Raw genomic sequence first — 26899 nt, 5'->3', positions numbered from 1 at the left:
TGAAAAAAAAGAGAAAAGAAGGAAACATGATTTTAAAATGCACACGCGCAAAAAGCTAGATCTAAACCGCACCTAATACTGTCACAGTAGTAGGTAATTTGAAGCAAAAAAGAAAAAAAGGAAAAAAAAAAAAAAAAGTAAGTAAGTAGGTAACGGTGGCAAGTACTTGTACTGTGCCTAATTATTATAAAAATTTATGTTAGGACTTTAGAATTTTTGTATTTTGCAGGACAGATAGATTAATACAAAAGTTCTATACTTCTATGTCCTAACACGTATATATTAATAATTATATTATAATGGTTATTAGTATTAAAAAACGAACCTTGTTTGGTCTTCATATACAAAAAAACAAAAAAGAGTAGCTTGTTTGCACATACATCAAGCTCTTTCTAGTCCTATCAAAAAAAAAAAAAAAAAATCCCTTTCCAACAATAGTCGATAGATACCGAATCTGGTGCGATCTTCTTTATGGAGCAAGCCTCTCTCTCACAAGCATGTGGGTGTGAAGCTCACATACTCACGCTCACATGCTTGTGATAAGCATATTTATCAATGAAAATATCTGATTCTCAAAAAAATCAATGAAAATATCTTGTGGTGTATCTTTATCTCATAGAACAACACAATAAAACAATATGATATTACACTAATACATAGTGCATACCGCATAGAGATAATTTATTTTATTTTATTTTATTTTTTTATTATGGTTGGCTAACTTTGATCTCCACATTGGAGATTAGATTTATTGAGTGAATAAATTTTTATCTGGGGTTAGTCCTCATTTGATTCCACTTATTTTTAAACATTTTTTTTAAAAATTTTAAATTTGGTATACGTAGTTTTTTATAGCATTTTTTAATGTATAGTTGTACTTTTATATGGCTTTTAACAAAATAAATCAATGAAAATAAACACATTTAAGTGTACCAACTCACTATAAATAATAGGACCATTTGTCCATCTTAAATTACATGATTATAGTCAACATTTTAATTCAACATTCATTTACAATGTTTGTTAAATTATCCAAAATTAGTATCGCTATTCACAAATTAGTTGGATGGTTAGATGGTGGGGTGCACTAATAGATGCCAAATTGTTGGCCTAAGGTGGTGGATTCATTGGTTTGGGGCGTAAAATAAATCTAAAGGTCGATTTTTGGAGCGTCTTCTGGACATGGAGTGGAATAGTTTGGCCAAAGGCTATAACACCACTTCCTTATAAATAAAATAAATAAATAAAATGTAAAAATACTATTTTAATCTCTAAATTTTACAAAAAGTTTGTTTTTTCATCCATGAACTTTAAAAAGTTCATTTTTCGTCCCTAAATTATTGAAAAATTCATCTTTTGTACCTAAATGTCCTAACCTATTGAAAATATTTTATTTATGTCCTTAAATTTTACTAAAAGTTTTTTTTTCATCCCTAAACTATTAAAAAAGTTCTTATTTCATTCCTATTTTTGTCTCTAAACTATTAAAAAAACTCTTTACAAATTTTTGTTTTTTAAAGTTTAGGGATGAAAAACAAATTTTTGTTAAAGTTTAGGGGCTAAAATAGTATTTTACCATAAATAAAAATGAGGAAGTAATATGTCCATAGTGCCCATTAGTTTACAAATTTTTTTATTATATTAATGAATTTTAAATGATGAGATGAATATTATAGAGTAATCTTAGTTAAATTAAGGCGTTGATGGTAAAGATTTATAATTATGCGTGGAGTATGTGCATGAATTATGTCTACCGTATGTATATAAATTTTCATCCCAATTTATGTATAGTAAAAATGAGAACAATTGTAATTGTATCTTATTTATATATATATATATATATATATATATTTTTTTTTTTTGAAGAGAATTGTATCTTATATTTTAATTACAAAATAAAAATGAGATGTACACCCATCATAAGTTCTTAATTTCCACTTGTTATTGGTTGCTGTTACTGGTCTTCATAAATCATAATCAATCTTCCTCTTCATTGTTTTCAACAAAAGAAAAGAAATGAGACCAACCACAAGTACTACTTGGTTTAGTTCATAAATGCCATTAATGGTGAAATCTAAACAACATGCATAACACAAACACAATTGAACAAGTACAGCTCTAGAATAGTTCAATACTCCAACTCAAATAACTGCAAATTGTAATTCTTCTTTTCCTCCTTTCATTTCAATCCAAATGGAAGTTCAGGGAGTTTTCTTTATTTTCTAGCTGGACAAGTTTTGGCTTCATATAGATCGTGCAAATAGTGAAGGTTTGAAATTGTCAAATTGCATATAAAGTTAAATTCTCTTCAACTATTTTAATTAAAATAAAACCATAACAACTAAAATATTAATTCATGTATAATTTTAATTACATGCTCTATTTCAAAATGAGTGACTTATTTAAATAACTTAATGAGTCATGTAACTAAAATATACGTGTATGAACATTTGATCGCTGCGTAATGGGTTAGAAGTTATTTATGCAAATTTGTTTTGAGAAAACTTTTGTCCAATTTTTAGTAATTCATTATTTTTATGTATTCTCTACGACAAGTTAGCTGTAAGTTGAAGGAAAAATTTGTCCAAATTCTATTAAGTTCTTTTTTTATGTATGCTCCATGACAAATTAGTAATAGCTAAGGTATAGGTAATTATCCAAGCACTTTTCTAGTTTCATGAATGAAACCGAACGCAATTCTTATAATGCTAATCTAAGAAAAATCTACTTTTCAAAAAAAGAAAAGAAAAAAATAAGCGAATCTTGGGACTGTGATAACCAAAATAATGCTGACTAATTAATTTTACCAGTACAAATCATTTCATACTCCAGCTAGGATTGAACGCATTAAGGCATGACACAACCTCAAAGCAAAATACAGTATGTGATCATTAGCGTGATCTAACCAACAAAATGCAATCATACGAAAATGTTCATCAGAGCATCATAATTCATAAGGAAAAAAAAAAAAAAATTTGTTGTCAGTTTATTTACTGAATCAGTTTTAAGGAAATTCTTCCAATTTATTATGTGGCGACTCAAAAAAATATGTATGTGTTTAATAGTCATGTAATTTGTTCAAATAATTTAAATACATGATTAAAAGAAATTATACTTAAATCGAATTTGATGGAAAGTTTTGTCCAAAATAATGATTTGTGCAGTATATTAAGCCTATTTATATACCACAATTTTTGCATCCAAATATATATATATATATATACTTCTTATAAAAAGAATATATAAAAAATTTATGTTAAACCCCAAGATTAAGAGATATGTCTGGATATATAAAATTGCGTTATTTAATAACTTATTCTTTCTTGAGTAGTCTTTGTTTTTTTTTTTTTTTGATAATTTAATAGTTACAATTAGAAGATAAGTGATTAAAACTCTGAATGTATTATTTGAAATCATTAAAAGATATCAACCAGTTAAACGAAAATATTAATAATTTTAATAATCTATCAAAATCAATTTTTAGGGGGATGCCGGTCACGGTGGGGGAAGATATGGAGACTTATGGACCAGGGTTTATTACATTATTGTCAATGCTTAGTCATTAGTCGGGACCCTTTCACATGATTGACTGAGACCTACATAATTGTTGCAAGGATAGTACGACACTTTTCTTGCTTTTTTGTTCCGCTGCACATAAAGTAAATAAAAATGATAAAACATGCCGGCAGGAAATTTTTTTTTTGTTAGAGTTTCGACTTATGGTGATTGTTTATGTGATTTTTATTTTTTATTATTAGATTAAGGTATTAATTTTTATTCTTTATTATTAGATTAAGACACTATTTTATTTTTAATATAAATAAAAATTAAATTTCAAATTTTTTATTCAACTATTAAAAATTTTATTAATCAAATTAATTGACTACGACTTGTCAATGTTGCTTGTTGGATGCAAATTTATCTCTTTGGAATTTATGATTGCAGCCTATAATTATTGTATTCATCGTTTGGAATCAATAGGAAGATGACAAGCAGTGGTCATTTTATTTTATTTGATGGGAATGACAAGCAGTGGTCAGGTACATTATTGTTGGAAGCCTGTCATGCTGCGCAAATTGTGCCTGAAAACCAGCAGAATAGTTAGATCTAAAAAATATTCATGAATGGAGTTCCAAATTTTATAGCACTAAAAAGACAACTCAATTAAATAAAATTTTCACCAATAAGCAACTTTCATTTTAGTTGTTGTGAAAATATTGTGGTAATAATAAAATATTATGACATTTTGACAATACAATACCTTTATTTTTAAATGTGCTAGATCTCAATCTGATATTTATTATTTTATTTTGACTCATAAGAAATTAACACATAGTTCACAATATTTTCATAATATCTCCATGCTTACATTTTACTTACAATGTAAATTTATATCGTAGAAAAACAAAAATTGGCAAATGTTGTACACATTTGTTAAATGTGTACAATATTTATCATTTTTTACAAATGTGTACAACATTTACCACTTTTGTGTTAATGTAAATTTATATTGTAAGCATAATGTAAACATAAATTTAAAAAAAAAAAACCAAAAACAGAAAAAGCTTAGCATACTTGAAAATAATTGAACAAATCAAAAATACTATTCATGAGCCTATTGGCTCTTTTTATATAATTAATAGAAAAATAAATAAAAATAAAAATAAAAATACAAATAGATTATAGAACTCTGACAAATAGATATAAAAAGTCGTGGAATTGCACCACGCCACTAGCAATATTTATTTTATGGGAATTTTTTATTATTATTGTTATTATTATTATTATTCTTTTTAGAGAGTTTCAACTTATGGTGTCCGCTCTTGATAATAACTCTTTATTATCAGACCAAGACACTAATTAGTTTTTGATATAGGCGAAGATTAAATTCCAAATTTCTTATACAACCATTAGAGACTTTACTAGTTGAGCTAACTGGAACTCACATTATTATTATTATTATTATTTTTGAGAAACAAAAAAGGGGACTCATGTGTGGCAGTCATTGTCCCACGTCCCACGGTATATTTCGGTAAGCTTATGGGTACCACCAGCTCGAACCGCAGCTCGGAGACCTCGAACTCACACACATCCTAGGCTCTATTGGTTTTTTGGACTTTCCAAGGGATTAAAAACAACAAGGGATGGGGTCCATGTGGCGTTAGCTCGAGTGCGACTCCAATTCTAACCCCAATTATAAAAGCTTATTATTAGAAGTGATATTAAGAAAAAAGGACAGATTTTTTTTTTTTTGAATTGGTTTGGATATTTAAAAGAATAAAACAACTCTAGAACCATAAAAAAAAAAAAAAAAAAAAAATAGCCTCATCACATGCGCTTCGCGTGTGTGATGAGGTTTTTTATTTTTTGAGTTTACACGTTTTACTCATGACAGTTTAATTTTATTTTTTATTTTAAGAAGAATTCATATTAGTACTTGACTACTAATGTGAGAGAGAAATGTGGAAGTGAGAAAAAAACAATTTAGCTATAAAAAAAATGGTACGTTTGTGGAAAAAAAAGTTTTATTTTTTATATTTTTTCAAAAGTTGTATTAGGACTTGATAACTAACGTGAGAGAGAAATGTGCAAATGAGAGAACAAACTGTTTTTATTTTTATTTTTTACTTTAGCTAAAAATTAGGAGTTTTTAAATTACTAATGTAAGGATCGAGTTTGAATCCCTGACCCAAAGGATGAACAGGCTCAGGCCCAAAATGTTCAAAATAATAAATTTGTAGAGAGTGGGTTGGAAAACTGGGCTAAAATAAGTTGAGTGGCAAATTAAGTGGATTCAAGTGACAGAAATAGAAAGATAAATGGATTTCAACTAAAGAAAGTCGTCCTTGAAGAGGTTCGAGGAGATTAGTTCTTGTATCTTTATCTTAAGTATGATTACAAATTTATTTTCTAATTGTTACAGTGTTTCTCTTTTCATTTTTCCTCTCCCCTTTTCATGGAGGGTCTCTTATATTATATAGTCCCCTTTGAACGATCTTGGTCCTCCACTTGTTGATCATCTAAACCACTACTTGAGTGCTTGTCTCATTGGACACCCCTTCTGTGAGTTGGGGTAGTCAAGATAGCACTGTTCAGGAGTTCTTTTCACATTAATGCAGTTAGGAAGTTAGCTATAGAGCATTTAATGTGGTTGTAGTAGCCTTTTCCTAGACGTTTCTCAGCTTCCATCCCTCTTGTATGTTTATAATGCACATCTTTGCTAGTGGAATTTCCTAGAAGGTCACTTTGAACAATAGGATATACACTTGACCTGTGCTTGGCTTATCCGAGGAGACAATCCTCCTCGGACCACATTTCCCAATCTTTTCACTTGCACGTTACTCATGAGACTCTGAACTTAACGCTCTTATTACTGTTTATTCGTCCTCGGAAACATTAACGTCCTCGGTCAAACCTCAAGGCCCAATATACAATCCTAAGCTCTTATCCCTACAACTAATTTTACATGTCTAACTCTATGATTAAAGTCTTAAAAATGAGTGAATTTTAGGGTATTTTGGGTATCTAAATTGAAGATTCTAAATAAAGAGAAGCCTCTTAAATAGTATTCCTAATATAGATTAAACAAAATATTTAACAATTGCTTACTGATAGGTTGTTAATAGATAAGAAACCTTAAAAAGAAGAAGTTATTTATGATAAATAATAAAGTGGTGCTTTCAAAAAAATGTTAATGCTGAAATAAACTGAACGTTAGATAAAAAATAATAAAATATGTGAATTCAACTATTCTAAAAATTTTGTATGTAGAGTGCATTTCGAAATGGATGAAAAGTTGGCTTTCTGCTTATTTTTTAGAGGCCCCCGTGAATAAGCTAAATAAGCCAAAAGGGAGAAAAAAGCAAGCAAAATAAGCTAACAATACCCGCGGATCCCACTGTTGGCAACGGCAATATTTGTGTTTCTGTCAATGGTAACTTTATTATTTGAAAGTCTCAGGATTTGTTTTTACACTACTTTCAATAAAAAAACAATCAATTAACTTTTAGTTTTTTTTATAGTACTTTAATAATAAGTTTTTAGCAAAAAACTAAATAAACTGTTCTTAAACGGATCTGTAACATTACTCATATTTTAACTCACTAGGTGTCAACTCAAATGAATTTTTACTTATATTTTAATCATATTATTTATTTAATAATTATATGAATTATTTAAATGATTTAATGAGTATGTGATTTAATACACTAATATAATTTTAAGAATAGTTATGTAATGAGGTAAAAGAGATTCCTACCACCAAAGAAAATTTATCTTACTCCCCCTAAAAAAAAAAAAGAAAAAGAAAAAGAAAAAGAAAAATCTTGAATCTTATTATTTTTTCCCCTTTAATTCCCTAGAAGTTAGTTTTAGTCATAATTAGTTAAGCCTGTATAACACGGTTTTGTTCATAAACTTATATAATTTATTTGAGAAACAAACGCAAATCTCTATATATAGCATGAGCGGCTACTATTTGTAATTTTTCCCACAATTGTTTTGAATATATATATATATATATATATTTAAAACTATTATATTGAATCTAGAATTATGAAAAAAAAAAATTGAATCTAGAATTAGGCTAGGTGTGATTATTTCTCACTATTATTTCAGTAAATCATAACGACATGATTGAATATAGAATTAGTCTATATAGAAAAAAGGTATATCATATTATCATAATATAGGTAAAGAAATTAAAGCATTGACTCCACGGTGTAAGATGACACAACTCTTTGTAAACAATCCATTATGTTTAGAGTTAAAAGGCCTAAAAATTAATTCAAAAGGAACAACCCATGAATTCTTGTAACATATATTGTACATAAGGTATGGATAAGTAATACAAATAATAGGGTATAACAGTGATGCAGCTCATACTTTAAGGCAGTAAAAAGTATAAACTTCTATAACCTTGTGGCGTGCAAAGAATACTTTTTTGCGTGGTTCCAATACACATACTACTTCTCCAATTCTATTAAAAAACTCATTTAAAGCTTCTTCGTCAATCTTTTTCATAAATACAAATGATGGGTCATTCGATGATTTGTTTTCTTTTCCAGAGTACACTATGTACTGTACTCTGGAAAAGAAAACAAAAGAAAAACAAAAAACACTTTGTACAATTTTGGGGTTTGCACAAAAGCAATTTATAAAGGTGACATGAGCTTACTCCCCCTCAATGATTTCCCAAATTCAGTTTCGTATGATATTTATTAATTAACTAATTACTTATCATTTGAGGTCAAGAGACTCAAGGCTACATCCTAGTGAAAGGATCAACTGCAGAAAATGGAACCCTTGGGCTAATGACCACATCAAATTGAACCATTCACTAAGTTCATATGATTAAATATTGAGCTTTCAAATGTGTAATACAAATGGGTAAGAGTGACTCTTCTGGGAATGCCCCATCCATACTTCACTGCTTCAGCATTCAATAAAACCTGAATCATCGATTTATCATAATCAAATCTTGCAAGAAGAAAGAAGGTGGTAAAATTATGACAACAAATAAACTCTGTTACAATAGCTCTGACACCCATACACATTGTTTAGAGCTTCTCTGTAATCATCTTCAAAACACAAGCAACTGTAAGCTAACAGTAATTTCCATGGCCTGGGGCAGTATTAGACTTTTGGGTAGAATATGACTCGGGCAGAGCTTTTTGTCTTCCACCAATAAATTTAAGCTGGATCATATGCTTTTAAGAAAGAAGAGAAAGCCCTTTGTCTAAAGAAGAATCCCCTGCTCATAGCATCTTGTGTTTTCTTTTAGATATTCCACGCAACGTTGTTCGAAAATAAAAGATGGCCAGATATAAATCCTCCGGCACACTTCTTGTCAACGAGTGTCAATCATTCCATCTGTGGCTTGACAATGTTGCTAGCTTTTTGCTTCCTCTCACAAGCTAGGTTCATACTTGTCACTATGTCTTCCTCATCCATACTTGTTAACATAATCTTTGAGTTAATTTCACACATTGTTTTTCTTCCTATGATACTGCCTGACTCAACAAGAATTTGAGTCCGCACCAACTATTAATATTGGTGATTCAGCTGGTACGGATACTTTTGGATCACTCTGTTTCCTCTTCTTTTCATTTTGGCGCCACTTATTTAAAGCTTGGTCAGCCTTGGAGATGATTTTTGAGACTGTAAACCCTGCAACTTCAAAAGTATGTGATCTATAAGGTATTAAAGAATTGCGAAGCATAACATCAACTCCTTCATAGGTCCAAACACTTAAGACTGCCTCGAACTCCCTTCTCACCCATTTCCCAAGCTCTTCAACTCGCTTCTCCCCAATCGGTGGCTGAAGCAAGGGGAAATTCACAATTGATGTCACAATTATATAATACACATTACACAACCATAATGCAGCATGCATCTTCCATAAGAGCAAAATGAGATAAGTATTGATAAGTAGATAAGCATCTATCATCTTAGGCTCAGGCCTATAATAGGGCCAGTGTACCACAACTGCCAAAACTGGGCACTGAGATTTGTAGAATAGTCTCCCCCCTCACAATACACACACAGAAGGGGGAGAGAGGGGGAGGGGGGGGTACCAAATTAAGGCAAATGCCTGTGCAAAACTGCTGTATGCCAGTTGAATTCTAAAATGGCCAAGAGGAAAATCAATTTTGGCTAAATTGCCACATCCAGGCACTATCCTATATACTACATGGATCTCAAGGATCGACCTAAAAGAAGCCATGATTAAATTATTATTAGGTGCTTCAGGTGTAAGAAGAAAAAATTCCCCCATTCATAAAATTTTAGTTACATAGACTACTGATTATTAGAATAAAAAAACCATGAGCAAGCAGGGAATCACAGAATAATACCTGCAACTGAAGGCCAAAATGTTCTTCTGGCATTATCTGTGCATTTTCCTGTTTTTCCCATGTGTAATGGGAGATAAGGAGATGCCCACAGGCCCCACACTGTGATGTAGATAGAATCTACAGATGATTCTTCTATATCCAGCCTCATAAGGACAGCAATATGAGCTGTATGACCAGCCTGTCACAATTCAAATGATAAAAGCATGAGCTAGAACAGATATCAATTGGTAAGGAAAACAGAGAATAACAAACTATCAAATAACTGCTAGAACCATCAAATAAAAAACTATCTTTGAAACAGTGAGTTTTGACACAGTATTCTTGCAGTAGTTATTAAATAGTCTTGGACTTGTAAACTATACAACAAACTCACTCATCAGTCATCATCCTGTTCTTATAAAGGAGGAGTTGCATTAGAGCTCAAACTCAATGGAAAAACATTTATTACAAAACTAATCAAATAACATTGCGCATCAGCATCTTTACTTAAAAGCTAAAATCATTTTTTTTGGTAAAGAATTGACTGGCATGCTGTTGCCTGGGGTGCAAGACAAATCAAATGCTGCTTTCATGTGACATAATAACAAGAGAAAGGACAAAATTTAGCTACAAAATTGGTTGTAGCTTTAGGTTGCAACATTACTACATATTTTGAAAATTTAACTGTTGAATTGTATGTTCTTTACGTTTTTAATGCATATGTCAAATTTTGTGTCAATTGGATATTATTTACTATATGATTTATAGACTTATATTTTATGCATAATTTCAAATTACAAAAACTTGTAATTTAAATAATTTATTAATCACATAGCTATTGATCTTTAATTTTCTAAAAATTTTGCAAGTATGGAGGATACAAGAAGAAGATATAATCCAATGATGGATTTGTCAAAATTCACCTCCAATAAAAAAATATTGAGTAAGGTTGTAGCCTAAGACTATAACTAATTTTGTAACTAAACTTTGTCCCAAGAGAAATCAAAGTAAATTATTTTGCAGCTAAACTTTGTCCCAAGAGAAATAACAAGCTAAAAGCAGATGCAGAAAAGGACAATCATCAGGAATAGAGAAAAATAAATAAAACGAAAAGAATCATGACCATCCTTCCAGTAAATATTTGTAATGAGAAGGATACAAGGCTGGAAAAAGGAAAGTTCAATACAAAATATAAATTCACTCTCCTTCCAGCACAAAAAATATACATTGCAAACAGCAAAATATTTATAAACTCTACTAATCCAAGTAATTACAGACTCGAAGATTTAAGAATTACATTCAAGTCTTGCAGACAAGATCTTTCTGGTTCACTGTCACCAAATAAACCCCAATCGGGCACACTCAGTGCTAAGAATACAACCAACCCCATCAAAGTACCAGTCAGGCAAATCCATGACCATATATTGTAACATTTGATTGAGCTATGAAGGAAAAAGAAGAAAATCTTCCCTTTGATTTATTTGTAATTGTTCCAAGTACAATTTGTTCACCATTGTGAACACGATGTACTTATTATCAATAAAACTTATATCACCTATAAAAAAGAAGAAGAAGAAGAAAATCCTTAGCATCGAGGTGATCAGGTAATCTAACTACATATGATTTTACAGCAACCTCTCCACCTCATAATCTTTGCACATTGAATTGGCTTGAATCAACTTTAACTGACCAAATGATTTATGGTGAGCCTTAAAAAAAAGGGTTCCTTACAGCTGTCTGAGAATAAAAGCAAAGTCACCAGCAATGCAACACCAAACTGAAACTCTAGGTAACAGCTTATGCTGTACCTCTACAGATATTAAAAGATTGATGTAAAAAGAGACCTTGACCCATATTTAACGAATGCACAACAGTCTAATACTGATTGAAAACCTTAAATTCTACAAAAGAAAAAAGACATAACTCAACTCAATTAAGCAACATCTTTAACTATCTTGCTTGCATCATTTGGTCATATCTAATATCACCTCTTCAGCTCCTCAGTTGAATAAAAGTAAAAACATCATTTTTCACTTCAAACTTGTAAAGTTTGAACCAAGCTACCTAACTGAAATCCCCCCTCCTTGCTCAAAAATCTAGAACCTTTAAACATCTAGCAACCAACAGCTCTCATAAAAGCTGGTTGATTCTAAAGGCATTGCAGTGCATAATGTTCTATACTTCTATTCATGATTCTCAATATGAAAAAATCAGACAACCTTTAAATAAACAAATAAAGTATATACAAAATAAAAACGCTAACGTTCAAGCAAAAACAAACCTTGATCCTAATATGCACAAGCTTTTGCTCTTCCCTCGTTAACCTCGTGGTGATCTGATGAGCCCCGGTGTGTCAAACAGCTCCCCTCCACTCTAATGATCCCCAATGTAGTCCCTGGCACTGGCGCCTCTGTCAAATGTGTAATCTTCCTTCCTCCTTCTCCTACATGCTTCCCAATCGAATTTACTAGCCTCGCCATCTTCCTCGGAAACGAGCCATCGAAATCTGTAGCGCGTCCCTCCCGTCGAAGCCAGCCGCCTCCCAATCGTGTGATCAAAATCTAATCCGGCAGCAAATTCTCCACCGTCGGATCCTTCACCTTCCCATAAAGCCTCAACGAATGGCACCGCGCACAAACCACCGGCCTCTCCAGCCTCCGGCCAGAATAAAAACCCGACCCATCGCCATTTTTGGGCTGAATTACGAGACCCCTTTTGAGGGAACCCGGAAATTCCGATTCCTGAGCAATGTGAACGAGATGGGTATGTTAGTGATAATCGGGATTCTTCTCCGAGGGCTCGAGGAAAAAGCCAGGGTGCTTAGGGTTTGAGTTTTGCATGTGAACCCCACAACTAGGGCAGACAAGGGAAGTGGGTTCCTCGTAATTTCCATCGCAGGTAAAGGGTATAGAAGGGGTTGAGGAAGAGAAATATTTGAAGTTGAAGAGAAATGGAGATGGTGGGGTTTTGGGGTTGGGAGTTATTGTTGATGTTGGGCAAAGGTAAAGCGTTGTGAGAGAGAATAGAGGGAGTGTTTGAGCTTTTGGGAAGTAGAGAGAGTTCGAGCTATGAGTATCACCGTTTTCTTCTTCGATTGGTATTTTTTGTGTGTGTAATAGTTTGGGTTTAAGATTGATTTTTCTGCCTCATTCTTTCTCTTTTGGGTTTATGAAAGAGTTTAGGGTTTAAACGACTATTTAAATTGGCATCGTTTTAGCAACGTCCAGATAGTTTTAAAGTTATGGTCTAGTCCCGCTCACAATAATTCAGTATTACAATGTCATGTGTTACCACGGTTTTAATTGCAAACAGTTTTTGGAGGAAAATTCCTCTCATTTCTTGGTGATTGATAAAACCATCTAAATATACTTTTAGTTATATTTCCTTGCCACATTCACACACCATTAAAAAAAAAAAAAAAAAAAAAATTCTCAACAACACCACCCTCGCCATTGATTTGTGCAGTAGTTAAGCGTGCACCAAATAATTATATTCTAAACAAAGTTTGACTCCAAATATATTTGGAGTAATTTATTCTAACCTTTTATGTGTTGATTTAAAAGACTATTTATGTATATTATTTAAATAAGTTATATGACTCATTAAAAAAAAGTAATATGAATAAAAGTGTAAAACTATTTATAAATAGTTTGTTTAATCGCCACATCATGGGTTGTAACAAGATAGTTTCAAATATATTTGAATCAAAAGTTGAAAATAAATTGTAGTTGCCTAACATTGGGACGAATGGGAGACTCCCTTTGATTCAAGAGGAAAAAAGATTGTCGTTTGTGGAAAGTGGCACTATTTTGGAAAATTGAAGGTAATTATAGAAAGTCATGGCCTTTTGATCATATGAGAAGTTCTTCATTTGTTTTGTTACTCGATGATTCAAGAGTAAGTCTTTATTTTGGACGAAACTTTTGTCTAGTGCTTTAGTGTAATGAATAAGATACAAAAGTAACATGTGGTCATTCTCGCTTTTATATTATATATAGATATAGATATTTACACACATTAATAAAGTCTTTTGTAGTCGAATAGGAGATTTGTGATTCAAATTCCATTTATACCAAAACCAAGTAGTGTCTTGACTTAATAATAAATAACAATAATTATTAATGGAATTCATTGGTTGAATTTTTATTGTACCTATAAATTAAAAAATAAAATAAAAGAGTTGCTTCGGCAAATGTACATCCCCTGAAAAAGAAAAAAGAAAAAAGAAAAAAAAAGAAGGTGTTTTGATGGCTGACACTCAAAGTAGGATTTTTATTGGAAAATAAGAACACAGAATCACATAAAGAACCAAAATTTTTAGGTATTTTGGTAAATGTGCATCCCTCATATCTACATACCAATAATATGCCTCCATGAGTAAGAACAACCAAACAAGTGGATGAAAAGAAAATGAAATTTCAACCACTGAAATTAGGTGTAGTAGGCCTATTAGTCCAAAAATCCGTTACATCCTCGATTGAAACTGGCAGCCGCTTATTCCTTAACACTCGAACCTCATCACGATCGGGTGAAGCTGGTTGCTGTACATTAAGGATCCCAGCATCATCATATGCCATCTCTTGATCCTCATGCGCATCCTTACCACTTTGAATCTTCTTTAAAGCCTCCAATACCCCATCCATGAAAGGCCTCGTTTCCTTGTCCTGTTGTAGACATTGAAAAGCTAACTTTGCCACCAAAATGGTCATTGTTCTAATTCCATCATCTGACTCAAATCCAAGATGAGGGTCGATCAACTCATGGAATGCACACTTTTCAATCTTGTTTACAGCCAAATCAGCCAAATTGATTTCATGCTTTTGCCTAAATATATCAACGGCTGGCAGTGATGATATGAGCTCCATGAGGACAACCCCAAAGCTGTAGACATCACTCTTACTAGTAAGCTGGTAGCATTGGTCATATTCCGGGTCAACGTAGCCTGGGGTCCCTTGAGGAGCTGTTGAGACATGGCTGAGATCGTTAGGGAACAGCCGGGAAAGCCCAAAATCAGCAACTTTGACGCAGAAATTGTCATCAAGAAGGATGTTGTTAGTCTTTACATCGCGATGTATGATGTCAGAAGCATGGAGGTAAGCCAATGCACTAGCAGTTTCTATGGCAATGCTCATACGAGTTGGCCATGTGAGTGAACCTGGTGTAGCTTGATGGCCTTGAATATGATCAGCAACGGTGCCATTGGGAATGTATTCATACACAAGAAGAAGTTCATGGCAGCTGCGCGAAGTGCAGCCATAAAGGGAGACAAGATTCTTGTGGCGCAATCGTGTTAGGATTTCAACTTCATTGATGAACTGCTCTACTCGTCTATGGTTGTGCCCATATAAGCGCTTGACTGCAACTTCCCTCCCATCATGGAGTTTGCCTAGTTGAGAAAAATAGCATGTCAAAGTCTTTCTTTTTTATTTTCACATATTCTTCTTTAACCTTTTGTTAAGAAAGTTTATACTGTAGTTTAAGTGATCTAGAAATTGATTCAATGAGTTGATCACCTTACCATGATAAACAGTTCCGAATCCTCCATTCCCAAGTTCTTTCTCAACATGAAAATTATTGGTAGCTTTTTCAAGTTCATTGTAGGAGAAAACAGGGACTCTAAAGCAGACACTCCACCCCTCCACTTCTGATCTTGAGGATGGGTCAGAATATGTATTCCTTGCTAGCAATTTTGAAGAAGGATATTTTTTCTTGTAAAGGTAGTGACGGAATATAACGAACAAGGTAATCATGAAGAAGACTGCGCATCCAACAGCTAAAGCAGAGAAAGGAATTGGAGTTAAGTTCTGACTGAAAGGCAGCAATGGAGGAATTCAAGAGATATAAAATTTTTCTAATGGAAGTCACAAAAAAACTTATGGGAAGAAATTTAAATATTGACAACATCATTTGTGAGTCATGTGACGTTATCCTTATTAACCATTATTGTATTTAAGGCACGAGGCCATCTTCTAGGATTATAGTAGTGGAGAAAATGGACCCAGTAACAAAACTTATAGCAGAAATAGGAGAAATTATTTTCGCATGAAATGATACAATCAATTTCAACAAGAAATATGATTGAAGATGCATCTTACCTAATGGTATTACCACTTTGTTGTTGTTTTTATTCTCTGCAACAGAAGATAAATACAAAAATGTTGTTAGTTTCAACAATGAAGAAAGAAGTGACACAGCTAATTAAATTGGCATCCTTTGAGATCTTAACGGTGTTAAGCAAAGCACTTTCAAAACCAGCTCAGACATACCCGATCATAGGTTTCACTAAAACTAAGTTATTTCTATCTCTCTCATAACCTAAATTTGAAACTGCTCCAAATCAACTAAAGCTATTGCTGCAGAGTGGATTAAGGCATGGAACAGAAATAGTAGCAAGACATGTATTAGGATCAACTTCAGCATAAAAAATAAATAAAGGAGTTTATATCCATATTCATGAATGTACATGTGTGTGCGCATCAAAACATTTTTGTGTTATTCCAATGTCTATACCTTTTCCGTCTTTTCTATGACAACTGCTACAATCATCAGATACATGCAATTCAAGGTCGAACTCAGCAGTTAAATTCTTCAGTTCATCTTCATGTAAAGTCTCAATTACTGGCAGCTGAATAATTGTACATTCAGGAGGAAAGCTCCGAGAACTAGAAGCCTCGTTTGAAGGACTATAGTAGATATTATAGTCTACGCAGGTCATATTTTTAAAATTTCCAGGGGGAGTAATATGAAGAGCGGGATTGCATTTGAATAGGGTCCGATTGGATGTGGTGAGTTTAAAAGAGATCGATAAAGAGTTGGGTAAAGCAAAATTGTTTATGTAATTGCATTTATTGGATTTCAAGTCTTCCAAAAGCAAATCCTTGACACGGATGTGTGGTGTGGTGTTAGTGTAAGAGATTTTTAAAACTTCATATTTTCTTTCATTCCACGGCCACGGGAGGTCCAGTGGCAAGTGGATCATCGGAGGTGTTTCGTCGCACTTTACGTGCATTAAACCGCAAGATGGGAATGGGTGTGGGATTTCGGTGAATGGGAAGCTAATGTAACCTAATTTTCCACATCGAAAGTGCCCACAATATGGGTTTTCTCGCTTTCCTTCTTCTTCAGCTGAGTGAAGCAGCACGAGGTGCGAGAGAACAAAAAAAACGAAGAGAGAGACAGAAGCCATTCCAAAATTCTGGATTCACAGGGAAAAAAAATAAGAATCTATTATTCTAAACTAAAACAACGTATTTGTATGACTTATTTTCTCGTTTCTTCACTATATAACATGTAGTTTCTCTGATTAACACGCCAGTTGACTTGGAAGTTGGATACGGAAGACTTGTGAAAAACCAGACTGAATTTAGAGCAAGGTGGGGTAACGGGTAGCCATGTGAAGGGTCTGTGCCTACTGGGGAGTTTCCTACTCATCTTCCCCCATTTACCCACAACATAAAGATTTTGACTCCTTCAAAACCTCTAATAAACGCTCTAGAAATTGGTGAAGGAAATCTTTGCGGCTGGTTTGAACCGTCAACTGCTCCTTAGAGTACGTGTTGCAGTGTTGGCTCTCTAATTCTCGTGTATATTTTATTTTTATTTTTATATTTTATGAACGAAAAGGACCTCACCACACTTAGGGGCAATTCTCTTGTATAATAAATTTCAAAGGATAAAAAAAAAAAAAATTAGCGTTACGCGTCTGTCTCATAATTAAACAAAAAGGTTTGCTTTTATGGTCTACTACAATGAGACAATCTTTTATAAAGTTTACAGGAGTGTTGAAAAAAAAAAGGGAGTGTTGAGAAAAATAGGTGGAAACCCGTTTAAAAGAGGTTAAAAGAATTTTGGCATCTTCGAAAAAATCATAACGTGGTGGGCACTGATCACTTGTGAAGTAGGAGACGGGGTAAACGTAACCTTTTGAGTTTTGACAATGGAACGAAATTTACGGTGAAATAGGTGAATACTTCTATTTCAGATTTGTTTCAAATTTTCCGTAGACTTTTGTCTCTGTGGATATTTAAAAAAAAACAGAGAAATAGGTTTGTCTTTGTTTTGGCGTATGGTTATATATCTAGTTCATGGGCTCTCTCTGTTCTGCGAGAGTGAAGACGAAACATCATCCACATCTCATTTCTCAATTGAATATTTAAATGTGAGCAAAAGAAGATATCAAGTCAAATGTTACTTTACCAAAAAAAAGTCAAATGTTACTTTTCCAATTAGTATCTGAACTCTTCAGTCTTCCCTCTTGTCCTTCATAATTCTCTCTTTTGTTTCTCCATTGATGACTTTGACTGTAAATAGGCCACTATTTCGACGCGGCTGTTGGGACTAGGGAATCGATTGCATTTTCTTTTGTAATTTCATTAGATTGGTTTTATTCCTGTCCTTAAGCAATTTCAAATCATGAGTTGGGCTTTAATTTCAAATGTAATTCATCTCTTTTTCTTTTCTCACAATTTCCCATCAACCAAACAGTAAAAAAAGAGCAAAGTAATAATATTATTATCTAAAAGAGATAAAAAAAAAAAAAGCATCTGAAATTTGAGATCTCACTTCTTTTATATAAAAAAATGGAATATATGAGACTCCAATCTACTAAATTACCAAATCATCAAATTATTTATAAAAAATGGAATATATGAGACTCCAATCTACTAAATTACCAAATCATCAAATTATTGTAGCAATATTAGTATTTAAAAGGGGAAAAAAAAATCAGCAATACAAAAAAAATTCTCTAAGCTAAAGCATAATAAACTTTCATCCAACCAAATCAAGACATTTCTCAATTTTCATAAAATGCCAATTCTATCTTAGGCTTGAACTCAAAATGATTTCATTTGTTTAAGTGTTGCATAAAATTAAATTTATTTGTCTCAATATAATTCATTGAATATCAAAGAAAATACAGTAGTCCTAGTACAATGCTAACTATCTTAATATTTGCTAAGAACACTAGTATTAGTTGTACTATCTCAAATGCCATTTTAACACACAAAACTTACTTTATTTATTTTATCATACCATTTTACTATATATTCTATATCATATGTTCTATTTTAACAATACCTCACATTAAAATAATATAAACTAATAAAAAATTCATTTATTAATTTCTCTAAAAAGCCCCCCCTCTCTCTCTCTCCTTTGTACTCTAAAACCAAAACCTAGCCACCATCTCTCTTCTCTCTACTCTCTGAAAACCCATCCACCACCTCTCTTCTCTCTACTCTCCATGTCATATATAAATGTGTGAGAGGAGAGAAAGAATGAAGAAAGAAAAAAGAGAGAGTGACAAAGAAGAGAGAGACCGGTTTGGAGAAGAAAAAAGAAAGAAGAAAGAGAGAAAAGAAAGAAAGGAAGAGAGAGGAGAGAGAAAAATATAAAAAAGAATTTTTTATTATAGCATTTGTGATTGTATTGTTCCAAATTTGGAACAGTAATGTTCACCCATGCCAAATTATTTGGCATTTAGAATACCTCATGTAAGAGTTTTTTGGTGTTTGGTATGCCAAATGTCAAATATTTCGCATTTGGCACACCTGCTGCTAGTGCTCAAATAGCCATTACAGTACATGTACATCAATTAGTATTGCATCTCTAATTGATGTGCCATTTGTTTTGTTTTATTTTGTTTGTTTGTTTATTTTTTTTTCATCTTCTTTTTCCTTTATTCTTTTTTTTTTACTTCTTTTTTTTTTCTTTCTTTTTTTGGATTTTCTTGTACTTCTCAATAGTGTTTTATTTTTTTTGAGCTCATCTCCTTTGGCTTGTGCTTTTTAAAAAAAAAAAAAAAAAAAATTGAAGTGTCCATACAAAATTTTTTTAATAAAGAAAATGTGTTACTTTTTTGTTTTATTTAATGGGGACATAATTGTAAATTTATACTAACTTCATTTTCTATCATCTCATTTTTCTTCTTAACCAAATATATAAGTTTTTCATCTTTTCACTTTTCCATCCCCCAACTAAATACAAATGAGAGAAAACTAAATCTTTTTTATCCTCCCACTTTTCCATTCTCTTTCTCATTTTCTATTCTCCCACTTTTCCATTCCTCCAACCATATAGACCCTTAATGAAGCAATAGCTCTTGAACAATGTTGTTGAGTATAACCGACTTTTTATCATGTATTTTTCCTTTTTGGCAACCTACTTGACATTTTGTTCAGCCTCCTCTTCTGCAAGCTTCTCCCAATAAGCTTCTTGTGTGCCAACAACACTAAACCCTACAAAGCAAGTAAACATTTGTGTACAAATCCCAGATATCAAAACCTTTTAAAAAATACAAATGCAACATCTAAAAAAATTCATTGAGAAAAATATCGACACCTTTTTTTGGATCTTAAATAATAAAACTTTAAAATACAATCCTAGGCATCTGTTTGTTCACTTATAGCAAAAGTAGCAAAAGTTACAAAGAACAATATGTCAGGCATAGATTATTCTCATATTGCGTCATCGACACAAACCTTAGGCTAAGAAATCATTCTCATATTGAGTCATCGACACAACCTCCTTCACTCTTCGGAGCATATGGAACCATATCTTCAAACTACATAAACTAATAAGGATAATAGTCTTATATCCACCATAACAATGTGCACTTAAGGCTACTCTACTTTCTCCATCACTTCTACACCTTCTAAACACCAAAAATACTCAACTTCTTAAAATGAAGTTGTTAAATGAAATCTCTTTTAAATTAAATCATTAAAATAATAACAAATGATTGAAAATGATAATAGCTTCGTGAAAAAAATTCAAACATTTTAAAACTCAAACTCAAAATTTTTGCACTCACTAGGGGCCATCAAATTGTTACATTTTGACTTATCGTGTAATGCCTTCATTGAGCACTGTCTTTGTGAAATACTAAATCCATGAGTCTGAGGTTGAGTTCGACCGATCTGATAATAGCCTAAACAAATTGCTTTGTGAGCCTAAAAACTCCAAACAAATAGACAAACTCAATCATTATTAGAACAATTAAACAACCAAAAAGAGGCAACAATTTCATTCAAATGAATAAACAACCTTTTGAAATTACGGTAAATGAAGAAGAATAGTTCTAAATCAAAAACCTTAATTAAAACAAAATCTATCCCAATCGCCTAAATCAAAACCAACCAATCAAAATACCAAAAACTATATCCTATTAAACCCCAAAATTTAAAATAAAATTTTACTTTTTAAGCCTCTAAATTTTGATGAAGATTCATTCTTTCAAATATGGAAAACTCATAGCTTGTCTACAATTATCTTATGGGTAACATCTAATATATATAACACAATAGTAACTGACCGACATTGACACCCAAAAATCTATAATATATTTAGAACCTTATTCAAAATCAAAAGTTTTGAAGTAAAAGAACACAATTTAAAAAGATTAGTAAATCAAAGTGCCAAATTGGACCTAAAAACCACAATTTCACTCCCACTAACAAATAAAGATATCATGTAAAGGGAAATTCCTAAAATTAAAGTAAAAAAATACCAACAATATAATTTCCAAAGCCATAATATCTAACATAAGGTAAATTATCACAAATATACCACACTACCACATAAACTAGTCAGGGGATCCATCCATTCACAACTGGTATGATATTGTCATCTCTGGTATGTAGATTCTTGGCCCCATGGACAGCAGCCTCACTCATATCCTCAAGGTTTTTCTCTCCCCCCATGGGCAGCAGAGAAAGCGCGTCAAATAGAACCTCTTTTTCATGTGGTCTTTTGGCCCCATGGACAGCAGCCTCACCCACAAACAATCAAGGAAACTCTTCCCCCCATGGGCAGCAGGGAAGAACACGTCATCCATAGTGAAAGGGTACTAACCTGGATCTGATTCTGTTGTCACAAAGACTACAAAAACCAAATCGGGTGATCACTTGGAAATCACACATGGCATGGTGTTAAAACCACATAAAGCTCACAAGTTACATTACTTTCAAATACATAATTTATGTCTAGGTAATTTTAGAAAAACCTTAAATAGTCTAATTTCCACAAAGTTTGTAAGGTTTTCAACTTCATTCTTGTCAAAAGATTTCTATCAATTTCTCACATAACAAGACAAGATGAGCATCTTTAAATTTTTCTAATATACCATAAAATTCAAGAATTTCGTATCAAAGATTAAATAAAAGATGCTCATTTTTCCACGTCAACAAGTCATGCATTTCCCCAAATGCAATACCAAATATGATGCATTTTCATATATAATCATATATATATATATATATATATATATATATATATATATTAAGGTTACAACACAATAGTTTTAGGAAACTATAGTTTTCATAGGTAGTTTCCAAAAGCGTGTCTAACTAAAAAACAACATTTATGTAATATGGTTATTTTTAAAAAATCCCATTAAAAAACTACTTACCTTGCAATTGCAAAAGCCTAATTCTCTAAGTTCTAAGGAGATTAGCTATAACCTAAACAATATCAAGTAAACCTATCACAATAAGCATAAAGCTTGAAATTGTATCTAGCTACAATTTAGGAATTGCGAAATGAGCACTTAATTATGCAAGTCTAGTATTTAACCTCATCAATAATAATATATTCCACTGAATCCTCGGCAAAGTATCTAGCTTCCAAATCCACTTCCCTTGGAAATCCGGATCAGGGAAGGGCTCACTAGTAAGGAGATAAGCACTTCTAAGATCAAATGAACCCTTGGGAGAAGGATTCCAGGCTAGCTTATCCTCATTCCTTGCTACACATGGGAAAAGGGGTAGCTTGGATCTTTCTTCTAACTTCCTCAGGAACCTCCATTTGCAACAAGTTCCAATTCCACCCATCCAAACTAACTACATCCTTAATTTTCAGCCCATTTGATATGGTGGTAAGTGGACCTTGGATGATACTTCTTATAATTCCTACCTTGGACCACTTGTCATGCCAAAAACTAAGACTACTTTCATACCCTGGAACCCAGGTGATTCCTTTCTTAAAAATAGCTTCCCCTTTCTTCATGCTTCTCCAAGTGCGAGAACAAGGTAAACTTACTTCATTCCTGGAGTTTAAACGTTGATTTGTGCAGTACTTCAGTCTCAGCACCTTAGCCCATTGAGATTCTCTTTCCATGTGAAATCTCCAGTTTAATTTAGCAAGTAACACCATATTTCTGCCCTTGGCAGCTTGGATGCTCAGCCCAACTACATCCTTAGGGGTGGGAATGTATTCATACACAAGAAGAAGTTCATGGCCATCAAGCAAGGGGAAATTCACACTGGCCCGAACGATATATTTCTTTATTTTTACCATACACTCAAATCAATTATAAAACTAATATTAAAAAAAAAAAAAAAGCAACAACAAAACAAATCATTATTTTTTGACTCTAAAAAAAGAAAAAAAGAAGAAGAAGAGGAAAATCTTGAATCTTATTACTTTTTCCCATTTGTTTTCCTAAAATTTAGTTATAAATAGTTGAAGTCCATGCAACGTGGTTTTGTTCATAAACTTATTAAATATATAAACTTATTAAATATATAATTTATCTTAAATTGGGAGCGTTGAGATTGTTGACTTTGTTGAGGCCCAAACTGATCACGATCGTCGAACAGGATCTGAGTCATGGGGGTGGGTTTTTAGCTAGGTTTGTGGATGCTTTGCATTATTACAGCGCGTTGTTCGACGCGCTTGGCGGGGATGGATTGGGTGGGGACAGTGTAGAGAGGCATATGGTGGAGCAGCAACTGTTTGGGTGCGAGATTCGGAACATTGTGGCTGTGGGTGGGCCCAAGAGGACTGGAGAAGAGAAAGTTGAGAGGTGGGGCAATGAGTTGGGTCGGGTCGGGTTTCGTCCCGTTTCCCTTGCGGGTAACCCGGCTGCTCAAGCTAGCTTGTTGCTTGGGATGTTCCCTTTCAAGGACTCAATTTGTGTTAACGAGGGAAGAGCAAAAGTTTGTGCATATTAGCAAGGAGTTGAGGCCGAGGACTTATAAGATCAAGGGTTGTTTTTGCTTGAACGTTAGTCGTTTGATTTTGTATATACTTGATTTGTTTATTTAAAGGTTGTCTGGTTTTTTCATGTTGAGAGTCGTGACAAGAACATTATGCACTGCAATGCCTTCAGAATCAATCGGCTATTATGAGAGCTGTTGGTTTTTAGATGTTTAAAGGTTCTAGATTTTTGAGCAGGGAGAGGCATTTTAGTTGGGTAGCTTAGTTCAAACTTTATAAGTATGAAGTAAAAAATGATGTATTTACTATTGTTCAACTGAGGAGCTGAATAGGTGAAATTAGATATGACCGAATGATGAAAGCATGAGAGTCAAAGATGTTGCTTAACTGAGTTGAGTTATGTCTTTTTGCTTTTGTAGAATTTAAGGTTTTCAATCAGTATTAGACTGTTGTGCATTCGTTATGTGGGTCAAGGTCTCATTTTTACATCAATCTTTTGATATCTGAAGAGGTACAGCATAGGTTGTTACCTAAAGTTGCAGTTTGGTGTTGCATTGCCTACTTACCGATGACTTCTTCGCTTTTATTCTCAGACAGCAGTAAGGAACTTTTTATTATTATTATTATTATTTTTCTTAAGGCTTAACATAAATCATTTGGTCAGTTAAAGTTGATTCATGCCAATTCAATGTGAAAAGATTATGAGGTGGAAAGGTTGCTGTAAAATCATATGTAGTTAGATTACTTGATCACCTCAACGTAAAGGATTTTCTTCTTTTTCCTTAGCACAATCAAATGTTACTATATATGGTCATGGATTTGCCTGACTGGAACTTTGATGGGGTTGATTGTATTCTTTGCACTGAGTGTGCCTTATTGGGGTTTATTTGGTGAGAGTGAACCAGAATGATCTTCTCTGCAAGACTTAATGTAATTCTTAAATGTTCGAGTCTGTTAATACTAGGATTCGTAGAGTTAAAAAAATATTTTGCCCTTTGCAATATATATTTTTTGTGTTGGAAGGAGAGTGAATTTATATTTTGTATTTAACTTTCCTGATGATTGTCCTTTTCTGCATCTGCTTTTAGCTTGTTATTTTGCCTCATTAGGGTTAGGAAATATACTTTGATTTCTCTTGTCATTATGTCACGTGAGAGCAGCATTTGATTTGTCTTGCACCCTAGGCAACAGCATGCCAATCAATTCTTTACAAAAAAAAAAAAAAAGAAAGAAAAAAAAAAAGGAAGAAGTTTCTAGCTTTTAAACAGAGATGCTGATGCTCAATGTTATTTGATTAGTTTTGTAATAAATTTTTTTTTTTCCATCGAGCTTGAGCTCAAATGCGCCTTCTCCCTTATAAGAACAGGATGATGACTAATGAATGAGTTAAGTGCCAAAATTTACTGTTTCAAAGATAGTTTGTTGTTTGATGGTTCTAGAAGTTTAAACTATCTGGTCCAGTATTCTTGTTAAAAATGAAAACACTGACCTCAACTATTGAATAAGTTGGTTAATTCTATTTTCTTATACTGGCCTTGTTGTACGGTGCCATGGGGAATGTATTCGTACACAAGAAGAAGTTCATGGCCATCAAGCAAGGGGAAATTCACACTGGCCAGAACGATATATTTCTTTATTTTTACCATACACTCAAATCAATTATAAAACTAATATTTAAAAAAAAAAGCAACAACAAAAAAAATCATTATTTTTTGACTCTAAAAAAAGAAAAAAGAAGGAAAATCTTGAATCTTACTACTTTTTCCCATTTGTTTCCCTAAAATTTAGTTTTAGTTATAACTAGTTGAAGTCCATGCAACACGGTTTTGTTCATAAACTTATTAAATATATAATTTATTTGAGAAAAAAATGTGAATCTCTACAGATAGCATGGGCCGCTATTATTTGTAATTTTTCTCAATGTTGTTTTGAATAAACACACTAATAAAGTCTCTTGGAGTTGAATAGGAGATTTGTAGTTCAAATTTTACTTATACCAAAAACTAATTAGTATCTTAATTTGATGATAAAGAATAATAATTATTAATGGACGTCATAGCTAGGGTGAATTTTTATTGTACCTATAAATTAAAAAAATAAAAGAGTTGCTTCAGCAAATATACATCCCCTGAAAAAAAGAAGGCGTTTTGATGGGTGACACTCAAAGTAGGATTTTTATTTGAAAAATAGAATACAGAATCACACAAAGAATAAAATTTTTTAGGTATTTTGGTAAATGTGCGTCCCTCACATCTACATAAAAATAATATGCCGCTATGAACAATAACAACCAAACAAGTGGATGAAAAGGAAATGAAATTTCAACTACTAACATTAGGGAAAATACTTAGGTACTCTCGGTATATGGTGAATACCTAAAAATTACTCTTGGCACTAGGTGTAGTGGACCTACTAGTCCAAAAATTGGTTACATCCTCGGGTAAAAGTGGCAGCCGCTTATTCCTTAACACTCGAACCTGATCACGATCGGGTGAAGCTGGTTGCTGTACATTAAGGATCCCAGCATCATCATATGCCATCTCTTGATCCTCATGAGCATCCTTACCACTTTGAATCTTCTTTAAAGCCTCCAATACCTCATCCATGGAAGGCCTCATTTCCTTGTCCTGTTGCAGACATTGAAATGCTAACTTTGCAACCAAAATGGTCATTGTTCGAACTCCATCATCTGACTCAAATCCAAGATGTGGGTCGATCAACTCATGGAATGCACACTTTTCAATCTTGTTTACAGCTAATTTAGCCAAATTGATTTCATGCTTTTGCCTAAATATATCAACGGCTGGCAGTGATGATATGAGCTCCATGAGGACAACCCCAAAGCTGTAGACATCACTCTTACTAGTAAGCTGGTAGCATTGGCCATATTCCGGGTCAACGTAGCCTGGTGTTCCTTGAGGAGCTGTTGAGGCATGGCTGAGATCGTTAGGGAACAGCCGGGAAAGCCCAAAATTAATCAGCAACTTTGACACAGAAATTGTCATCAAGAAGGATGTTGTTAGTCTTTACGTCGCGATGTATGATGTCAGAAGCATGGAGGTAAGCCAATGCACTAGCAGTTTCTATAGCAATGCTCATACGTGTTAGCCATGTGAGTGAACCTGATG

General features: G+C 33.0%; 2 protein-coding genes and 1 pseudogene across 7 annotated transcripts in view; all 3 read right to left on the bottom strand.

Moving 5' to 3' along the window:
* Positions 1-8326: 8326 nt before the first annotated feature.
* On the bottom strand, positions 8327-13014 carry LOC126720363 (GTP-binding protein BRASSINAZOLE INSENSITIVE PALE GREEN 2, chloroplastic-like; annotated as a pseudogene).
* A 970-nt stretch (positions 13015-13984) lies between these two features.
* LOC126716172 (LEAF RUST 10 DISEASE-RESISTANCE LOCUS RECEPTOR-LIKE PROTEIN KINASE-like 1.1) lies at positions 13985-16548 on the bottom strand. The gene is made up of 4 exons (XM_050417220.1): positions 16344-16548; positions 15929-16033; positions 15352-15606; positions 13985-15219 (listed from the first exon to the last, which is right to left on the bottom strand). Exons 1-4 carry the CDS (start codon positions 16546-16548, stop codon positions 14252-14254), a joined length of 1533 nt encoding a protein of 510 aa, XP_050273177.1. The 3' UTR covers positions 13985-14251.
* A 9533-nt stretch (positions 16549-26081) lies between these two features.
* The window catches only part of LOC126720279 (LEAF RUST 10 DISEASE-RESISTANCE LOCUS RECEPTOR-LIKE PROTEIN KINASE-like 1.1), an 87886-nt gene continuing 87068 nt past the window's right edge, over positions 26082-26899 (bottom strand). For 4 of the 6 annotated variants that reach the window (XM_050422641.1, XM_050422635.1, XM_050422620.1 and 1 more), the window contains one exon: positions 26082-26248. In XM_050422641.1, the coding sequence (XP_050278598.1) occupies positions 26147-26248 (102 nt within the window). In that variant the 3' untranslated portion in view covers positions 26082-26146. Of the gene's footprint in view, positions 26677-26899 lie in introns of all 6 variants that reach the window. The other 2 variants (XM_050422627.1, XM_050422611.1) reach the window with 2 other exon arrangements.

This window comes from Quercus robur, chromosome 1, assembly GCF_932294415.1.
Source record: "Quercus robur chromosome 1, dhQueRobu3.1, whole genome shotgun sequence".
Lineage (NCBI taxonomy): Eukaryota > Viridiplantae > Streptophyta > Magnoliopsida > Fagales > Fagaceae > Quercus > Quercus robur.
This window is presented reverse-complemented; position numbering and strand designations above follow the sequence as displayed.